Source organism: Sesamum indicum, linkage group LG1 (assembly GCF_026168435.1).
Source record: "Sesamum indicum cultivar Baizhima isolate 11 linkage group LG1, ASM2616843v1, whole genome shotgun sequence".
NCBI lineage: Eukaryota > Viridiplantae > Streptophyta > Magnoliopsida > Lamiales > Pedaliaceae > Sesamum > Sesamum indicum.
Genome location: NC_142657.1, coordinates 2,223,323 through 2,243,794, shown reverse-complemented (window position 1 = coordinate 2,243,794; position 20,472 = coordinate 2,223,323). Strand labels below are relative to the sequence as shown.

The 20,472-nt window shown below is 36.7% G+C and overlaps 5 protein-coding genes and 1 non-coding gene across 12 annotated transcripts; 4 read left to right on the top strand and 2 right to left on the bottom strand.

The window, feature by feature from the left end:
• The first annotated feature begins 104 nt into the window (after nt 1–104).
• LOC105155386 (uncharacterized) lies at nt 105–2,357 on the top strand. Its single transcript, XM_011071263.3, has 3 exons — nt 105–366; nt 1,193–1,424; nt 1,892–2,357. Exons 1-3 carry the CDS (start codon nt 248–250, stop codon nt 2,186–2,188), a joined length of 648 nt encoding a protein of 215 aa, XP_011069565.1. The 5' UTR covers nt 105–247; the 3' UTR covers nt 2,189–2,357.
• Nucleotides 2,358–2,557: 200 nt separating this feature from the next.
• Nucleotides 2,558–5,853, bottom strand: LOC105155396 (polyadenylate-binding protein-interacting protein 7). Its single transcript, XM_011071273.3, has 5 exons — nt 5,048–5,853; nt 4,132–4,576; nt 3,961–4,031; nt 3,429–3,553; nt 2,558–3,237 (listed from the first exon to the last, which is right to left on the bottom strand). The coding sequence occupies exons 1-5, from the start codon at nt 5,822–5,824 to the stop codon at nt 2,949–2,951; spliced, it is 1,707 nt and encodes a 568-aa protein (XP_011069575.1). The 5' UTR covers nt 5,825–5,853; the 3' UTR covers nt 2,558–2,948.
• Nucleotides 5,854–9,692: 3,839 nt separating this feature from the next.
• LOC105155373 (uncharacterized) lies at nt 9,693–11,012 on the top strand. 2 transcript variants are annotated; one of them, XM_011071252.3, is made up of 2 exons: nt 9,693–10,155; nt 10,316–11,012. In XM_011071252.3, exon 2 carries the CDS (start codon nt 10,321–10,323, stop codon nt 10,732–10,734), a length of 414 nt encoding a protein of 137 aa, XP_011069554.1. In that variant the 5' UTR covers nt 9,693–10,155; nt 10,316–10,320; the 3' UTR covers nt 10,735–11,012. The 2 variants fall into 2 exon arrangements, with proteins under 2 accessions (XP_011069554.1, XP_011069546.1); XM_011071244.3 differs by having other exon boundaries at nt 10,313–11,012.
• Nucleotides 11,013–12,816: 1,804 nt separating this feature from the next.
• GCR1 (G-protein-coupled receptor 1) lies at nt 12,817–17,132 on the bottom strand. Of its 3 annotated transcripts, none has more exons than XM_011071231.3 (9): nt 16,827–17,132; nt 15,999–16,030; nt 15,729–15,898; nt 15,502–15,605; nt 14,676–14,777; nt 14,488–14,544; nt 13,766–13,909; nt 13,611–13,681; nt 12,817–13,288 (listed from the first exon to the last, which is right to left on the bottom strand). In XM_011071231.3, the coding sequence occupies exons 1-9, from the start codon at nt 17,007–17,009 to the stop codon at nt 13,189–13,191; spliced, it is 963 nt and encodes a 320-aa protein (XP_011069533.1). In that variant the 5' UTR covers nt 17,010–17,132; the 3' UTR covers nt 12,817–13,188. The 3 variants fall into 3 exon arrangements, with proteins under 3 accessions (XP_011069533.1, XP_020553214.1, XP_088737713.1); XM_020697555.2 differs by having other exon boundaries at nt 15,999–16,143; nt 16,827–16,967; XM_088881587.1 differs by having other exon boundaries at nt 15,999–16,062; nt 16,827–16,963.
• An 87-nt stretch (nt 17,133–17,219) lies between these two features.
• On the top strand, nt 17,220–17,301 carry TRNAS-GCU (transfer RNA serine (anticodon GCU)). Its single transcript has one exon. It is a non-coding gene; the product is annotated as a tRNA-Ser (tRNA).
• Nucleotides 17,302–18,263: 962 nt separating this feature from the next.
• Nucleotides 18,264–20,234, top strand: LOC105156163 (uncharacterized). Of its 4 annotated transcripts, none has more exons than XM_088878592.1 (5): nt 18,264–18,688; nt 18,808–19,078; nt 19,635–19,733; nt 19,796–19,872; nt 19,952–20,234. In XM_088878592.1, the coding sequence occupies exons 1-5, from the start codon at nt 18,339–18,341 to the stop codon at nt 20,076–20,078; spliced, it is 924 nt and encodes a 307-aa protein (XP_088734718.1). In that variant the 5' UTR covers nt 18,264–18,338; the 3' UTR covers nt 20,079–20,234. The 4 variants fall into 4 exon arrangements, with proteins under 4 accessions (XP_088734718.1, XP_088734725.1, XP_088734720.1 ...); XM_088878599.1 differs by having other exon boundaries at nt 18,265–18,688; nt 19,796–19,876; nt 19,952–20,153; XM_088878594.1 differs by having other exon boundaries at nt 18,268–18,688; nt 19,805–19,872.
• The last annotated feature ends 238 nt before the right edge of the window (nt 20,235–20,472 follow it).

The following is a 20,472-nucleotide window of genomic DNA, read 5'->3' as shown; positions in this document are numbered from 1 at the left end:
CGAATTGGCGACAAGAAGGCACGTGTCATAGTTGTGACACGACTTTAAGCTAAGATGAGTAAGACGCGCGTAAAAACAGCTCCCCGACATTCTTATTCAAGGATCAAAGGTTGACTTTCTAATTTCGGACGGTCCCAACTCCAAGCAATCTGCATCTCTCTCTCTCTCTCTCTCTCTCTCTCTCTCTCTGTGTCACACACACACACAACCCCCACACTGTCTGTCAAAAAATCTATCCGCAACTGCAATGGCGACTACTACTACTTCTACAACCATAACTTCGTCAAATGGGAAGTGGAGCAACCTATCAAAATATGCATGTCGCATATATTTTCTCCTCATCGTTTTTCAGGTCCCACTTTTCAGGTAACCATTTAGAGAAAAAAAAGTTTCAATCTTTCGCTAGCTTTTTAGCTTTTACCATTATAGAATGGACTATTGCTTCTCAGTTCTTGATTCTGTGAGTTCTGGTTGAACCATCCGGGTGCTCTTTATTCGTTTTGGGATCTGATCGTAATATATCGGAATTGTCTACTTTTTTGTCTTTTCATGTTCATGGGAGAGTGATGTATGCTCATGTATGGTAAATTGTTTAGCTGTGAAATCCTCTGTTTTTCTACTTATCTGTGTTGTAGTATCTAAGATCTGGATTTGTATTTGAACTCACTTCGGACATCATATTGGGATGGAGTGTTGTTAATGAAATAGAAGAGCATGTTAATGTTTGGAGGCGAAAAAAAAAATTTGTAATGATAAAATTTGCTAATGAAGTTGAAATCATCCAGGAAATCCTGCTACCTAGTGTTCTATCAGCCAATTCATGATACTAGGATTATATCTACTATGAATTTTTCAATGCCTGCTGGTAGATGAATTGGAGTTAGTTGCTGCAGCTAGTGAATATATTTCTGATTCCTGAACTGCAATTTCCTGTCTGTTCAAACAAATGACTTGTCCTAATAATATTGTATTTCATTTCTTAAACGAGCATCTTTTAGAGGAAAAAAAAGGAAAAGTAGTCAAAGTGTGTTATGTGACTGGACCTTCATGAGCATAAATTTATAAACATCATCTTGTATTTTGTGTAATTTTGAAGCAAGGAAAAGCTAGGAAATGTCATTTTTGTCATAACAAGCATGTTTTTTTCGATTTTTGCATTGGTTTTTGCTTCCACATTTTCCGTATTTCTCAGGATTCAGTGTAGATCTGGCATGTGTACAACCCCTGTTCAAGTGACATCTTCGCAGTTGATTGCTAGCGAGGTCTTTCCTCTTCCAGTGGTGAAGGGTCTTTTGTACCCTGGGGCCATTCTAAATGGCCTCCTAAATAATACAACTGTGCCAAGCTGGAATAATCTGCTGAGCATTTACAACTTGACTGAGATAAAGGAGGCCTCTGCCGTAGTTGACCTACAACGCCTGGAGGTTGAGCTTATACTTTCGGTTTCTGCTTATTCTGTCCCTCCCTACTCTCATAAATTTCATTATATTACGTATATAGTTCATCCATTGAGCATACTGTGAGGTATATGATAAATTTCTCATGCATCTTCTTCTATCTGATTCTATGTTTGTTCCTGTCAGCAACACTGACAATCCCACAATTGCTCTAATGCAACAGTAGCACATGGATTTCCATTTTTCACATGTAGACCATGTGCCGTGGATTTCCCATGATTAATTTTACAACTCATTCACACTGTCCTCATTTCATTTCTTCGTAAGGTGCCTTTAAAGCCTTAGGAATTATTCAAAATGGTATGTTTTGAGTGCTATGTTGATTAAAATAAGCAAACATTCATGTCTAGTTATACTGCCTGAAGTTTTCATCGAGTAGTTCACAGTTATTATCTCTTTCTTTTTCCTTCGTGCTGATAATTGTTTTTTACCAGGTTCTTGCTGGAAGTTACTTCTGTGTGGCCGGTTCCCTGATTGGTATTATAAAACCTGGGAGGATGAGCATGTTCGGAACTCTTCTAGTCATCTGGGGTCTTGTCAAGGAGGGCATTCTTGCAAAGCCCGCAAACACAGATCCAACAACTGCAGTATTTGTCTACCCGACAATGTTGATAGCATTGATCTGTGCTTTCTTATCAGTAAAATATGATATGAAGAAGGTAGTGAAAAGTGTTACGGCTCAACCTGTTGCCAGGCCTCTCAAGGGCACTACAAAATCCAAGCTCAAATGATTAAGATGATGCACATATGGCATTTTATTTTATTCTCAAGATTCTTACCTATGATGCATCAGCTGTGGGATCTTTCGTTCAGTGTCTTAATTCATCTTACAGACTTCCTTTGTACCTTCCAAATATTTGGAAAGCACATCTTAATCCACCCATCTTGTCATGTCTGAAATCAGGTCATGCTACATTACATTACACAAGGCGAATGATTTTATCACCCCAAACCAACAATCTCATGGCCTTGGATGGACAGAGGGAGTCACACCCAATCTATCCAAAAAATTTACTGAGCAAACCGAAAATGAAAAGCCTGAATGCTTATGTTCTCAGCCGCCAACCTGAAATAAAGACTATTAACTATACTCGAAATAATTGGAGAAACTTGAGCTATCATCTGAAAGAATTCTATCAGTTACATCTGCATAATATTTTCTAAAAGAGAATAAACAAAAGAAAACGGTACAAAAGTTACAAAAAGAGGCCGATGCAAATTGCTGTCAGCTACAAAATGACTTCGGCCAACTACACAGTAATGGTACAGACAGCTGCCTTCCTCTTACCTTTCAACATCCTTTAATTTTATTTTTCTTCTTTTACCTTTTCCCTTCTGCAGAGTTATCCTACTCCATTTTTCCCCATTTACAGATACAACATTCCTTTTTTTTTATTTTCCTTTTTCTTTTTTTTCATTTTCGCTTTTCTTCTCCCCTCCACATGGGTTGAGTGATAATGCACTGTCAAAAATCTCCTATACCTTTCTGGTTCAGTATATGAGAACTCGAAGGAGCCCCGGCTGTGGCTCAGAGTAGTCAAGACCCTCCTCCTCTAGCAGGTAGCGCTGGACGGCAGTTGGGAGTCGAGCAGGAGTTCGAGAACCCTTGGTGTGGTGACCAGTCCCAACACATATGTAAGCCAGCAAACATTGGTCCATTGACCTGGCTGCATTCTTCATCACTGCCAGCTCACGCTTGAGCACATGAATAGCTTCACTCACATGTAGACCGTGCAGGTCAATCATTCTCTCTCTCCCATTTGTCTGAATGTCAGAATTCCTACAAAATTAGTCAAATGGAACACAAAGGAATGAGATCATCTCAATGTGAGGATTTATTTTCTGAGGGGTCTGCTCTGTCGTTCCGTCGTTTGTATTCTTATATTTAGTATTGCCAATGCAAGATGGCCAAAAATTATAGTTTTACACAATAAAAACTTTGAGTGGTAGCGTGGTCCAGAAGCAACAAACCTCTGACGATAAATAGTTTCTTGTGCCTTCCCATGAGCTGCTTTCATCTGCATGTTGTGCAACTGTCCTTTAAGGCTCAACTCCTTGGCTAAGGCTTTGTTACCAATGAGGTATGCCTGCCGTGCCTAATCTCACATGGAATATTTCAGACATGATCAAACAAGGGAGCACAATGCAGTTCACCAGTACATACAATTCTGGGGTTCTATAACACATGCACAGAGAGAGTGTATGGATAGCTACTTAAGGTCCATTCTTACTCCACATAAAATGTGTCATGATATGTAAAGCACAATCTTCAAATGTCATGTAACAAATTTCTAGTAGAAAACAAAACAAAATATCTTGATCAAGATCGAATTGAATCATTCCTGCTTGCTGGCCTCTCCATTAATCAACACACGCAGAATAAAAGGTCATTGGTAAAATTTAATCAAGTGCTATGCCCCAAAAATAAAAAACTATTTTGTTTTCCAAATTTATTCTCTTCCTATTCATTTTCAGGTCTTTCAGACACTCACATAGAATATACCTGCTCAAAGTATGCATTACGTACGCGTGCATGATCACGAGCTTCCTCCCGCATTTCAGAGTACATATTTGCTGCCCGCTCAACAAAGTTAGAGACGTATACTAGCATAGAGCATTTTCCCACAATTAAAGTTTTAGAGAGCAAGTTAAAATCTATTGCCAAAATCATTACCGACTGCTTCTCCAGTCTCAAGCCACATCGGAGATGCATGAGTTGATCCTCGACTTTGCAACTTATCAGCATAGATACCCCTACTCTGGCCACTGCTATATGAACTTGCCAGGACCTGTGAAGTCCTACTTGATCCAGTGCTTGCGCCTGAGGAACCATTTCTCTCATACTTCCACATGCTGGAATCTTGAGATGCCATTTTTCTTACAGCTGAAGCAAAATCCGTAGCCCCACTTGATGGAATGAAAGAATTGGATCTGAAGAATAATGCCCCTTGCTTTTCTGAAGACCGATAAGGACTACCATTTTGATGAAGACCATCACCAGCAAATTTTGCCAAGTCATTTTGACTATCTCTCACAGAAAGGGCAGGAAAATCCATCGCACTAAGGTTTGGAGAAGACAAGGCTTTTGAATTCTGATTTAACCCTCCATCAACCTGAAGCTGCAAGCACAAGTTCAATATGTCCTGAAATCCAAATAGCAAGCTACGGAGCAAATAATACATCCATCCATCACCTAGAAATCACAAAACAATTTCTCGAAGAGCGACCGACAGGAAAAGCTTGCCCTTTAGGAAGCCATTCCTTGGTTCTATTCTCAATATTCAATTGTGTTTTGATGAGAACAAAAAATCTCGCCAACCTAATGTTTTGGACTAAATATTGGCAGGCCAAAGTTTCTACAATAACGTAAACCAATGCAAATCGTACAAAACCAACAGTTACACAAATACACATCTTTTTCTTCAGGGATTAACACTCACACTTAGATTTGTTGGGTGCTGCAATTTATATCAGCTCATTAAGTTAAAGATTTACACCATCTTAATATTTATATCATGTAAGAATTACAGATATGCTACCATACTTGACATCCACAATACACAAATATCAATACTGAACAAATAGCCTACCTCAAGCTGAGTAAGCATCTCAATTGTTAAGTTTAAATCACCTCCATTGGCAAAATACACCTCCGCAAGACTTTCAGCAGCAAAACCAGGAAATTGTGAAGCCAAAATCTCAAGAGGGTTCACATGTGCATTGTCGACCAATAATTGCTCATTTGACAAGTCGCCTAAGAAAGCTTGTCTTGGATTTCCACTATCAAGTCCTTCTCTTGCAACAAGCTGATCACTGCCAACAATCTGTTGGTCCCAAGGTTTAGCAAGTGAAGGATGAAACCCTGTAGGCGATTGATATTCTCCATAGGATGAGATAGGATATCTAAGCTTCTCAGCAAAACTATTGTCATTAGCAGGGCGAGGTGATAACACTTGCTGCTCCTTCAACATAAACCCACTGCCTGTTGAAGGAGAATATCTTGAACCTTCATCAATATCAGTCAAGGACAAGCTTGAAAATGATAGGCTATTGATCCCTTGTGTATCATCTATGCCCATAACCTTAAAGTCGGGAGTAATATCATCTGGGAGCTGAAGGCGCCAGTACTGTTGGGCTTCGTCATCAGAGTTATTTGAAACTGATGACTCAGACCTATCTAATATACCTTTTCCTGGAGCGGAAGCAGCGATGGTAGCATATTTTGAGGATGCATCTGAACTGCTAATGCTTGTTGTAGGTGACCTGAGAGCGAAAGGAACAAATTCTGTGGCATTGGGATTCAAAGTTGCCTTTGCAACACTAAGCTTTTTGTCACCAGAAGAAGCTCCCTTTCCTGATAAGTACATTCTTCTTCTCCTTTTAGGTTTCTAAATAAGAAATGAAATGGCTTTCCACATAAAAAGACAAAAATCTTCCGATTTGGACTAACTGAAATCGTAATATTGGGTATGTGTCAGCCAAACCCTGTAGATGAAATTCCTTGTTAGAGTTCCAACTGTTGTACAGGATTAACATTTTCAAAGGTCATTAGTACACGGAGAAGACATACAACAACTCGCTGAACAAAATTGCGCAAAAATCAATAACTCATAAACCCAGTGATATTAAATAATAGGTTAGAGAGGTATTACACGCTTATACACATTCAGGAAGCTACAGGACATGTAATCAATTATCAAATTAGTAGCTACAGGACATGTAATCAATTATCAACGTAGTAGCTAGGGGACATGTAATCAATTATCAAATTAGTAGCTACGGGAAATGTAATCAGTATACGCCCAATTAATGATCGAATCATTTTCAGATTCTGGCAAAGAAGTCTAAAGATTATGCAATCACATTGCCATAAAAAGCAACAGAAACATAATTCAACACAACAACTAGTTTAAGTGAGACAAGAACAGTTAGAATCTCTTTTCTTCTGCAGATGGCGGATTCAGTTACTGGAACTGCAATATTTAGAAAACTGAACAACAACATATCAAATACAAACCAAAAGACCATACAAAAACCATGCACAATTAGAGCAACCAAAACCGAATTCTTAATTGCAACAATAAGATATCGGGAAGAAATCAAGAAAAAAGAAAACTTTCAAGTTCTTGTTATCTATAAACAACCAACACATTCATCACCAGCAGCAACCAACCATGCTAAACTCACTACAAAAGATTACAACTTTTAACCAAAAAAAAAAGAGGGTAGAAAACGAATTTATTCTATAATCAAAAAAATTCACCAACCCAATACAAAACAAAGATCAAGTAAAGAAAAACAAAAAAGTAAAAGCTTTGAACTTCAACCACGAAACTTATCTTTATAGATCTCTTAAAATCTGAACCAGAAATTACCATAGAAACATAAAACAGTTTAACTAAAACAAGATCTGGGTTCTCCGAATATACCTTCACGAAGCTCTGTGATGAAAGAAACCATGTCAACGGCATCCATAAACTACAAAAACCACAGAGAGAGAGAATTCTAAAAAGATAAAATAACAGAAAAAAGAGAGTGAGCGTCTGTATATATCAGTATATCTTAAACCCAGATAGAAAAATTTCTGTATATTCTATTTTTCTTGTAATTTTTGGTCTTCGGGTTGTGAAGAAGTGAGGGTGGAGGAGAGAGGGGGGGATGGGGGGTGGGGGTATCTTTTTCTTCTCTGTCTAATCTTTCTATCTCTATTTCAGGCTTTTCATTTCTCTCTCTTCCTACCACCTCTTCTCTTCTCATCTTTTCTCTTTTCCTCTTTTGCCCCTTTTCCTTCTTTATTTTTTTTATAATATTTATAAATTAATTACAATAATTCACGTCAAGACATCAAATAATAAATTATAATAATTCATATAAAATAATAAAAATATTCAAATAGAATAAAGTAAAAATATTTATATATCCGATGAGAGTCAAACACATAACCTAAAACTTATTCATAGGATTTTAATTTTAATCTTAACCATTAAATTAAAATACCATTAATTTTTCTCTTTTAATAATATATTATTGATTTTCATGTGTTTGTGTGTATTAATTGACTCAGGTTATTTAGTTATAATTATTTAAATTTTGTACCCTTTTTCTAAACTATGATAACATGTGTCAAGTATTGAAACAATGGCTTAATAGTAGTATTAGGACATCATCATCATTAATATAAGTGAAGAATATCACTGGTTGCAATAAATTGTGCACAATGATAAGGATAACTATCACAACCCTATTTATGAATTATCAAGAAATAAATCATTGGGTCCCTGAAATAAAATATAGATCAATTCATGTTTGATTCAACTTAAGTTAATTATACCATAATCCATTGTAATTGCAAAACATTTCTTTATAAAAAAAAGAAAAAAATGGGATAAGAGAATAAAACGGGTAGCTTTCGAGCATGAATTCATTTTTATTTGTCAATATGTTGATAATTTAATTCGATAATCTGTGAGGATCGTTGTAAGTGAATTATGATGACGAGGGTATATTTTGATTTTATGATGCTGATCGAAATTGAAATTATTTATTTTTATTTTTTGAAAAATGGAAGAAATAGTTAAGTGGGCTAAGGGCCTGTTTGTGATGAAGGCTATCAATTTCTATTATAGTCCAAGCATGTGAAAGAATAAAACAGGGAATGATAATTGATACATCAAGATTGGTACAAGCTTTGAGAGGCTGTGTTTGATGGGTTTAGCCTCAATATATATTTCCAGACATATACTTATGAGGTTTTCAAATTTATGGTGAATCATGGGATAGTCACACTTTTTTTTTTTTTTTAAGGATTAATTACACTTAAATTTTATTAAAAAAATGTGATATAACATGATGTTTTTTCATTAAGGTTTGGACAAAAAAATTACTGAAGTTAAAAAAATAATCACGTAAATTTTTAATTTTATCCCTTATTTAATATTCTAGGGCAATAATTATTTTTATAAACAAAAAAATATAATGATGTTAATCTCACTTCATATGTAGATATGACATTTATCTTTTTTATAAATATACAAAAATATATATAAATATTAAATATAGGGAAAAAAAATAAAAATTTATATAATTTTGTTTGCTAACTCCAGCACTTTTCATTCAAATCCTAACGGAAGGGGTCGAGAGTAAATAGAGATTTTCTGAAGGAGCGTAAATATAATTTTATATTTTTAAATAGGGAATACATGTAATTAATATATATATATATATTGAACAACCCTATATTCAGAATTCGCTGCGGTAACTCCCCAAGACGAGTAATTAGATAACTTTTAGATGAAAATCAAATATTTTTATGTAAGATAAAACACAAATAGATAAATTTTCAAACATATAGGGGATGGGCATGTAAGGACAAATGAAATATTATGACAATGACAATTCATAGAGTAGAAAATAGTTAAAATGAAGACTCCCATTTTACTTTACAAAATAGTAACACACTTTTTACTAAAATATGTTATGGTAAATTAGCATTTAAGAGGAAGTAAGAATAGGCAGAGAGTGACACGTTCTGGCATTATTTGGAACAGCGGTGACCCCACGCGTTCAAAAACACGTGGGACTCCTTTTTGGTTATGGCGTATTTTTCCCTGCGCCCCACATCACAGCTGGCACTCTGTCACTGGCAGTGACTTGTTTTAATCCTCTGTACCGCCGTCCTACGTCAAATACTAGTAAAAAGTTTATATTTATCATGAAAAGGAAAATACTAATAATTTAGACATATTGTCGAAAATTTTAGTTCACGTTGAATTTAATTGTATAATATATTTATAGGGTGATTGATCTATAATTCATAATTATATAGTTAACGTATTATATTTATTTTATAATTAATTTAGTTAGATCATATACTTATTAGGATAAGAATTTTGCAATCATATAAATATTTTTCTTCAATTATCTAAAAAAATTCATAAATTTTTTAAATGTTTTGTATAGAAATAATATCTATATAGGAGGAACAAAAAATTCAAAGATATTGTTCCACCAAAAAATGATGAGATGAAATAAAGGGTCAGGAACACTGGAGAGCACCGAATCCTCCACCCAAGGAAGCAGCAGATCATAACTCGTCCGGACAGCAGTAAAATATGCAACGATCAGGAAGAATTACAGTGGCAGAAGCGCCAATGATTGTCGATGGCAAATTTTGTCGGTATTGCTCCAGATAAAATGCACATTTGCTAAAAAGAGTTCAGAAATTCTTTCCAACTTTCATTAATACAGACATACAAACTTCCAGTGTATGTATATATATATACATCTTCAGGGAGACTAATATAGATATAGATAAACACGAGTCAGATGCAGAGAGTTGGGAATGAAAAAGAAACGCTCAAGGGATTTTCTTGAACCTTCTTTTCTGCTAATTTTCTCTTCAGTTCTCAGTCTGAATTCCAACTGTTTTTAAGTAGTGAAAAGCAGCAGTGGAATCAAGAGTAGAAAAGAGCCAAAAAGGGCTCTCTGAAATGTATATGATATTCAAGCGTTTGATCATCGGCGGAGAGATTGTTGAAGAAGAAGGTGAGTGGGAGAAAGAAAGATAGAACAAGAGAGAGAGAGAGAACAACCCATCAAGAAAAGAGCAGCAAATCCAGGTTCAAACCAAGAGGAGCTCTGAAAATCCACTAGATTTTCAAGATTCAACCAGCTTCATCAGTTACCGTAGATAATTTTGGTAAAGATTTGATCTCTACAGATCCTATTATTAGTAGTATATTCTTATCATTGAATCCATTATTTATTTTTCCGCATTTGAATTTCAAAAATTTTCAGTTTCCGTTACTATTTCTGCGTACAAAAGTTTGTGATTCAACAAGGGTTTTGTTTGCCAGTAGTCTCCATGGAGGTTGCGGAGCAGAAACAAGCAGCAGCGGCAACTGCCATGTTGAAGGCAACTGATCTCGCTTTTGTTAAATGCGAGTGCTGCGGGCTGACGGAGGAGTGCACGGAGGAATACATAAAGCGTGTTCGTGATCGTTATTCGGGGCGTTGGATATGCGGGCTTTGCGCGGAGGCAGTGAAGGATGAGCTGCTGAGGTCAGAGAAGAGAATTGGGAATGAGGAGGCTTTGAATCAGCACATGAGTTTTTGCAAGAAGTTCAGGAGCTTAAGCCCACCTGAAAATCCTACTGAAGAATTGATTTCTGCTGTGAAACAGTTGCTTCTGAGGAGCCTGGATTCTCCACGGTCCAGCCCAGTGAGGAAGCCCTGTTTGGTTCGATCTGAAAGCTGTTTCTCTGCTCTGGATGCCTGAAGAGGATGTGAATTGATTCGTGTAATTTGAGGGTAGAATTAGATTGTTATTGAACTGATCATTGTTGGTTGAATAATTGCTGCTTTTTCAGGGTAGCATGAAAACAATGTTAGAAAGATCATATCAGTTCAGCTTTAGTTTATGTAGTAACCGAAGAATCATGTCCTGTTCCATTGGTTTCAAGCAACTTAGTGTCTTTGAACCGACTCTGTTTATCTTAAATCTGTAATATGCACATATTGTATGGAACATTGCCACTTCGGTAATTGGCATTTCCACTTTCTTCTTCTTTATTATGCTCAACATCAGTAGTAGCTCACCCATCAAGGATGAAAACAATCGCGCTGTTCTGTTCTTGGAGAAACCCCAATGGTCATGATCTATCTTTTCTGTTCTTGGAGAAACCAACAATGGTGATGATCGATCTTTAGGCTCGCGATCAACTCATGAACACAATGGTCTTGAAGAACTGGATCTAAACACAGAGACATGAGTTCGATATTATGTTCACATTTGGATCCTTTTGAATTCAGAAATTTCAGGCGCAAGTTTGTATACATGTGTTAGCAAAAACCAGATGGATACATGGGAAGACAAGGATCATTGAATCTGTGATATGAAATCCACTGTTTTTAGCATGCAAAAAGCTGAGGAAAAAGATGTCATAAAAATATCTGGTCTGGTTTGTGGGGTTGAGACTGAGACAGCCTAAGTCCCCTCCAGCTTCTTTTTCATCAAACAAACTCAAATGCTCTCAAGGGTTGCTTTCTTAAGCACTATTCTACCATGTATCATGGTGGTCTAAGTGGAATATGAACAGCAGAAAACAAAAATATCTTGATTTTCCACTGCTACACTCTTTCAAAATTCTGCACTCCACAGGGGCAAGAATTAGTATTCTATTTTATGGCAATTTGTCATGTAAGTTCCTTAGTCTTCAGTTCAGACCAAATCGAAGTTGGAGCTGATTGTTTACTGATATCAAACCTCACAAGGACTATTAGCATGTTTGCTAGCTTTCTTGGATGAGTGGAGCAGTCAGGTCAAGAATTTTCCTCAATCTGTTGATTTCGTGGAGTTTATATGAATAATAGGAGCAAATCTCACTAACAGATGACGGGATTTCTTGAAATTGGGGTGAAGAATATTGCAAAACAAGTAGATGTAAATTGAGAATTTAATTTCCAGTTACAATCATAGTCGTAATAATGAATTTCACCTAAATTTCATCACATGAAATATTATGATTGTCTTGTAACTGAAACGTGAAATCTGAACTTGGAATCTCGAAACCATATCCAAATGTCCGAATCCAGGCCCACCAAATAAAAACGGGTCCTCTTCTAACAAATTGCCAAATAAAACAAAACCAACCAACCAATAACCGAAAAATACCTTTTACCTAACGTCCTCCTTCCTCTACCTAGGTCCTAGGATCCCTCACTGCAACAGAGAAGAATCACCATCTTCCTGCTGAGATAATGCACATGACATTGTACTGGGGCAAAAATGTTACTATCCTCCTCAATTCTTGGACAACAGATTCATGGCTTAGCTAAACGGCCTCAGCCCACTCGGTAAGGCACCACCCAGCTGCCCACCCCTTTAATCATCCCAAAGCTGGAAGGTGCAGCTCCTCCCCCTTTCCAAGGAACCGCTGCGGCCTCCTCAGTAAACACCACCTTCCCATTTGCTGGAGCACTTTGTTTGGTGAAAACACAGCAATCGGATACCTTTTGATGCTGCCAGTTATGCCTTTCAACACCAGCATGTTCCTTTTGATGCTGCCAGTTATGCCTTTCAACACCAGCATGTTCCTCGTGGTGGTGCTGGGTTTGGTGTCAGGTATTTGTTGTTCAGGGGTGGTGGTGATGAGGATGCAGTGGTGGTGGTTCCTCTGCCTATGCTTGAATCTTGGCCTCTCTGTTTCTCCTTTTCTCGCTTCAACTGTTGAATTATTTGTAGTCTAATCTTTTAGTATCAACTTGTCTGTCAAGTAGAACTTGTGAGGAATGAATGGTTTAAGTTCTTGCAGCAACGTCGCTTATTCTATATATCCGTACGGATCAACGAGCAATCTCATTTAATGAGAAAAGAATATCACATTAGAAATCAGAAACCATTTCCAGAAATACATGCAAATACCAATATAATATCAATAATTTTACAGGCAATTAATTGACTCGGAGCAATACACAAAACAATTCACAAGATTGTTCAGGGTGTTAGGGTACAGCACATCGCATCATGCTCTCGTTAGTTCAGGGTGTCAGGGTACAGCACATAGCATTAGTTCATCAAATGTGCAAAAGCAGCTTCGCATTCACTAGTCAATGATTGTTGCTGATGAAAGAATGCCGACAGGGTTCTTCTCTAAAGCGTGGTCAGCTGTAGTCAAAAAAGAATAGAAATCTTACTTCAAATAAGTGCACATACAGGTCAATAATTCAACTGCTATCGCGGTTCCTCGGTTTTCAACGATACGAGTTCACTCTCTTGCTGCTGGTCTCTTAACCTCAAACCCTTGGGAAATCTTCTAAAACTTTCTGGTAACCTGAAACAAACAAAGAACTAGAAGTCTGAACAAAATTACAGTGACAGTGAACCTAGATATGAGCAAAATTCATGACCACATACGGAACAGGGTGTAATGATCTGATGACAAAGAAAGAATCAACTGATAATGTAATAATTATATATCCTGTAAGTGAATCAGGCATTTGATTAGGGGAAGATGAGATGGTAGTTCTTTTCACTTTCTGTTGGGGAATTGGTAGTGGTGTTGCAACAATCATTATATGAAAAAAAAAACAAACAAAATTGGTAAAAGGATAAAAGCAACAGCAAAAGACAACTGGAAGTAATTTATGACTTACAGATCCAATCGTTCATAGATGGCCCTCCGCACTGAAGAGTTGAGACCATATGCAATCGAGTTGAAAAGGCCCTTAAACAAGCATAAGATAGAAAGTTCAATTTTGGGAAGAAGACATGCAGACTTGAAGACAAAGAGCTGTTAAAAGAGATTTACCATAAGCGCAGCCATGCCAACATCAAGAACTGAAAGCCAGAAGATTTTATGACCTGGTTCAATGAAGTCATGTATACGGTTGATTGTGCCAAAAAACCAGGATCCAATCAGAATAAGTGGATAGTAACCCCATCGATTCAAGGCCTATCGAGGAAGCACAAGGGAAATGAAGAAAATTAAGGAAAAAGATTCAATATCTTGGCACTGTGCACTCAAAATTGATTTAAGTTTCATCTTCCTAATGCAACTGTTCAGAAAAAATAAGCAAGGACACTTGGTTTTCAAGAATTAGAAATAGCAATGGTATCAGAATAACTACAACTTCATCAAACAAATAATCTTGGAAAAACCATTTTGGTTGTGTCTGATGAAGACAGATGATTAGAAGACAACATTTTTCACTACACAGGAAAAGTATGAGCCGCGTAAACATCTGAACAGAAATGACGTTCATAACTGATTTGCACCATGATGGTACATGTGCCTTTAACAACTATACATAACTCCCAAATGAAAATTAGTGCCTCTTTCTACATGCCATATCAAGTACTCCCATGTGATACTGAGTCCTGATTCTTATTAGACGAGCATAATCGCAAGTAGCTGTGCAAATTTCAGAAAATTAATTGACTTATTAGGCAAAAGATATTGCTCATTCACTAGCCCTTTTCTAGTTATTCATATATTTTGGACACTCAATATAAACAGAGAAGAAAACTTACCTTCATATCTGGTCGTACATCTGATTGGTATGCTCGATCTGACATTCCAGCTGCCATCTGGAAAAACAGGTCTTTCATCATTGTGGATTCAGTCAGCCAAACAAAGATGCATTCTTTCATATACCTCCCTCATCCCAAAAGCTCGTAAATAAGGCATCACAAAAAGAGAGATCCAGATGATTACATACCCGAGTGGCATTTTTTAACATGCGTATCACTTGAAAATAGGTGATAGCATTAAAGAGAATTGCACCCCACAGAGGTGCATAAAATGTTATAAAGTGAACCACCTGCAGGAAGCAATAAAAGTAAAAAGTTATGAGGAATAAAAGTGCAGCAAAAGTATCATCTTTAAACCCAGTTGCAATAACATATAAGGTATCAAATTCTTATACCCAACATTTACTATGCAATCAAACAATAGATTGGTATGTATGAGACAATTCTGTACCCTAATGCAACAACTTTCCCAAACACATACTAAAGATGATTGATATATATTACATCACAGGCATATTGTTTTCAAATTACCTAATTTATTAAGTAGTTGAATGTGGAATTAGATAGGAACCAACAAAGAAACACCAAGACCTATCAAATCGTAGTTATCTCAAGCTAAACACCATTACATAAAACAGATTGTTTCCAGGGCAAAATCTTGAACCCAGTTCAGTCCCGCTTAGAAAAAACAAGTTAAAAATAGTTTCCTCTTAACCATGCAAGCAATCTTTGATAGTGCACACATTAGGATTGGAGGATAAGCTAGAATCAATCAAACTAAATTTGCTCATTTTTCAGCCAAAACATTGTTTCAGTAACACAAAAGAACTTATACGCCAATTCATCTACTATATTTCTTCCATTAATGGTTTCAGTACATAGGGTAGAGATACATGCTATAGATTATATAAAAGGAATAACAACAAAGGGGCCTGTAGGCAACAGTAAGACAGCATATCAACTAGAAGAACTTTCTAATAGCAATGTCAGCTGTGATAAATCTTATACACATGCCTTTCCTGTACGTCCTGTTCGTGACAAACACCATGGACCTATACGGGACATGTGACTGTGGTCATTACCAATCGAGCGAATTACTGTCATAACAACTGAAGTTCCTGCAAAAGTTGTTTAAACTCCAGTAAGGGAGAGAAAAGAATGAAAAGTATAGTGTACCTCCAAAGAGATAGTTTGAGAGGAAACAATTTAAAAGACAAAACTGAATAATGTAAGACGCATACCCCAGACATACAAATGAAACATTGGCTCTAGATCCTCTACATCAGTTTTATGTCTAACAACTGTTCGGTGTAGAGTGAAAGCAATTGTTGTTGTCCATAGAAAAGAAGCAACACAGAAAAAATGTGTTGTGTAGCCCTGAGCATAACAAAAGTACCCTTTAGAAGGATCCCTGCACATAACATATTCATTTTAGAAGAAAAATGTCAGAATTTCAATTTTCCATTGTCAAAGTGGCAGAAAGCAGGTGACACAAAGTCACAAGCACATACCCAATGATGCCGAAGAAACTACAGAACATGTCCTGCACCAGAAACAAAACATTACTTTCACATTCTGCATTTCGCAGACAAGCCAGTCAGAAAATCCAAAGAGGTTGTTCTTAGCAGAATTCCAGCAGCAAGATAAGCAAAAATGCTGAGGGAAAAAACATCAAAGTGCAAAATGGATTTAGTAATTCAAAAGTCAAATACTTTGACCAGAACAATTAAATGCAGACACTGCAACACAGGGATGGACAAAGCCATGTCATAAACTACAAAGATATCCATTATAGCTAATACACATTTCGTCCGTGCAAGATTATTAGGAAACTCCATTTTTCAGCTGTAAGAGAAAGTGGAACCAAAGAAATTATAAAAATATTTTAGTCATAAACACTGGTAAAGCTTCTCTATTTAGTTAAACAAACCGGTCAAAAAAGTTGAATAATTGCCAGACTGAGCACGAATTCATTTAATGAACTAAGTACTTGGAAAAGGATTCATATAGTTACTAGCCTTCCAGCAGCACAAATGCACGCAGTAATCATATTCCACCCAATTCCTGAATTAAATTTCAATCCACTAGCAAACTAACAACTCAGCGCTTCTGCAACTGCATGATGAATTAAGTTGACACCATCTCCAAGCCAAAAAAAAATCATTACACCAAGATAAATTTTTTTCTTAAGCAAATGATCAGGTGATAAGGATTTGATTATATTAGCAAGTGACTAAGCAGAAATCAATTGGCGCAACATGACTTAAAATTTGGGACAAAATAAGATCGAAAGATACCCAAGAAAAGAGAAACAAAAAAGAATGTGACCGAATACTTACGGAGAGTGCTAGGAAGAAGACAAGTTTGAATGAAAACTTGCGGAGCTCTTTGAAGAGTAAGTAGCAGAGGACTATGAAGCCGGAGCCGACGAGGGAGAGGCTGGAGGCACCGGTGTTAATGGTAGTCAAGATTCCCCGTTCAGTTGCCGTTAAGTTGCCCAAAACCGCCTGCAACGTCGCCATTGCATCAACTTTCCCCCTTTCCTCACAGAAAATCAACGATCTTAATCAAGAATTCCACTATTGGCATCTTCAACATTCAATTTCCTGCGACCAAAGTGAAATGAAGGGCGTACTGAAAAAGTTCCGGTGGGGCCATTACTTGCTAGATAGATTACGCGTTCTGAAAGTTTTGAATATTAAAAACTTCGCAAATATTAATAATTCAACAAAGTCGCTTTGGCCGAGTGGTTAAGGCGTGTGCCTGCTAAGTACATGGGGTTTCCCCGCGAGAGTTCGAATCTCTCAGGCGACGAATATATTTTTCTGAAAGTATAATATGCTCAAGGAGTAGAGCTCCATTTTGCTCATGGAAGCTTTGATCTATTATAGAAGTTGAAATTTAGAAGCTAATTTTAAAAAAAATAATTAAGAGTTATTTTTAAAAAAATTTGGATACCTGACCGTCGTATACTCGACAATATTTGGATTAGAATCGAATAATTAAAATAGCTACTCGAAAGTTCGGATTCCCAACCCGATCCCCACACCTAGCGGAAATTATGAGATTAGTAATAATTTCTTTATTTATGATTGAATGTATTTAAACACAAGTCCTACTTCATTACTAGAATATGGCCAATTTTAAGGCTCTTATAAGAGAAACTAAAGCAACAATTTATTTAGAGTGTGATTACACCGTTATACGTCTTCACACGTTAATACATGTGGGGATATATATTTTAATTGTTATAATAGTAGTTTAGTTGGAAAAAAAAATATTTGACCTTGCAATAAGTTAGTAATAAATCAATCGATGATAAATATAAATTTTTATTTATTTATTTTTATTGATATTAGCAAAAGCAATGAAGTTTGATTAACGGAGACACCTATTTATTAGATTGAAGCATACCTCAGGATTATTATCTGTAATTTTTTAAATTATAAAAAATTTACGTTATTATACCAAATTTTAGGAGAGAGAGTGTAATTACCCTTTATTTAATTATCACTCTAATCTTGTAACTTATTAGAGATTAGGTGAAGGCTGCCAAAGTGGTTGAGAATTATTTGAAATACTCATTTACTCTTTTATGGATCGGTTACTATGTGATTGGTTATTTTTTTAACTGTAGAACAAAAAACACAATTAATTTTATTATATAATTGGTTCAAATATGAACAAACTCGATTTAAATTAAAAAGTTTGTCTAAATAAATTTAATGACTTGTTTACTTGATTCACCAACTGTGATGGATATGTACACCTATATATTTGTTTGGTTGCTGAAATGATAAATGTTTAGTGGAAATTTCGTGGCATCACTTTCTCGTCTGTAGTAAAACAGGATGGTCGCCTCCTGTCTGAGTTTCGTTGCCCTCTATGGCAGCTTCCTCCGCCGCTGTCTCACCGCCGCGGGACTCTCCTCTCAAACCGTGGACATCGACGGCGACACCACCATCCACTTTTGGGGGCCCCCCACCGCCACTTCGAGACCTCCGCTGGTCCTGATTCACGGCTTCGGCCCTCACGGCGTCTGGCAATGGCGGCCGCAAATCTCCTTCTTTGCCCGAGAATTCGACGTCTATGTGCCGGACCTCGTATTCTTCGGCGACTCCTTCACCAAGTCCGCCGATAGGTCGGAGGTTTTCCAGGCGGCTTCCGTCGCGAAACTCCTTGAAAAGCTCGGGATTCGCAGGTTTGAAATAATTAATCCCTAGAAAATACGTGCAGATGATCAATGTACTAGTGTATACATATAGTTTTTTATCATAACATTTCGACTTAGAATTAATAATCGAGGTTGCATCTGTGCAGGTACTCCGTGGTTGGGACGAGCTACGGCGGATTTGTGGCGTACCGCATGGCAGCGATGTGGCCGGAGAGGGTGGAGAAGGTGGTGATCGCTAGCTCCGGAGTGAACATGACGCGGAGGGACAACCAGGAGCTGCTGAAACGAGCGAAAATGGAGCAGATTGAGGAACTGATGCTTCCCAGCACCGCCGCGCAGCTGCGGCGGTTGATTGGTCTGTCCATTTTCCGGCGTCCTTATTATATGCCTGATTTCGTCCTTAATGATTTCATTGATGTAAGTTACAACTTTCTAAACACTTTTTCAGATTATACTACAAAATCGTTGACATATATATACTATAATAATTTTTCACATTATACAATAATAAAAATATGAAGATAATAATAATTATCTTTTCTATTCATGGAAATTCGCTAATTGTTTCGAACATCATTCGATACTAATACCAAGTAATTTGCTCTATATGTATCAGTAGTTGTTTTTCTTACCAAAACAGATTGGTTTGTGTTAGTGAGTTGAGTAAGAGTTGGTTGGTTGGTGGGAAGAAGAGAACGTAAAACAAATTATTGGAGAATGAAGTGAATATATCGTACAGCCGCAGCTCAGCTAGCAGCTGTACTGTTCATCTTCTTTGCATAAACAATTAATGTACATTTTTCTTAAAAAAGTCAAATTAGGTTGGGCAGCTTTGATTTTCGAGCCAAAATATATAATTAATTAAGACAGCAGTTGAAAGCAATTACAACCTATTTAGTTTTCTGATATGAATTGTTCCTTATATAAATAACTATGAATGAAAATAACAAAGATTAATGGTTACGAAATGCAGAAATTGTATTGTGAAAATAGGAAGGAGAAATTAGAACTACTGAAAGGATTGAAACTGGGAGAGGATGAGAGCGCAGGCAACATATCTCCCCTTTCTCAGGTATGTATATATGTTTTATAAACTCATTTGAATTTATAATTGTTTATTGATGATGAAATAAGATTGTGCAGGAAGTGTTGATTGTGTGGGGAGAGCATGATGAGATATTTTTGTTAGAGAAAGCTATAGAACTGAACAAGTAGGTACGGTGTATGTATAATGTTAGGTATGTGAAGAAATAATATTATGTTTGATTGCATATGTATGATGGTTTGCAGATTAATTGGTGAGAGGAGCAGATTGGAAGTGATGAAAAATGCATCTCATGTGCCCCAACTTGAAGATGCACCCCACTTCAACAACATTCTCCACAACTTCTTACATGGGCATTCACCTCCCTCATGATTTCATTTCTTAAGGAACTAAAATGCTCATCATCCATATTTATTGTAATGTAATCATCTTTAAGTCCTTGTAGAATTTGAGTAAGGATGGTTGAAAATACATAAGAACATCTTTTATAATTTAAAATAAAAATGAAGTTTTTTATTTTATACAGTACACACGGACGAGGCTGAAAATGTGGATACAACGTAGGAGATGGGTGACAGGCCTGTTTTGGATCATAAGTGGGCCTCTTAACTGGATTCTAGCCCAACCAAAAGTATGAGCCGCTGGATAATGACTTTTCAAATCTTATTTGAGAGAGAGAGAGAGAGAGGGGCAAAGATCTTATGATCATACCGATATATATTTAAGCGTGGTGTAGGGATCCATAACACAAAATGGAACTCAAGTC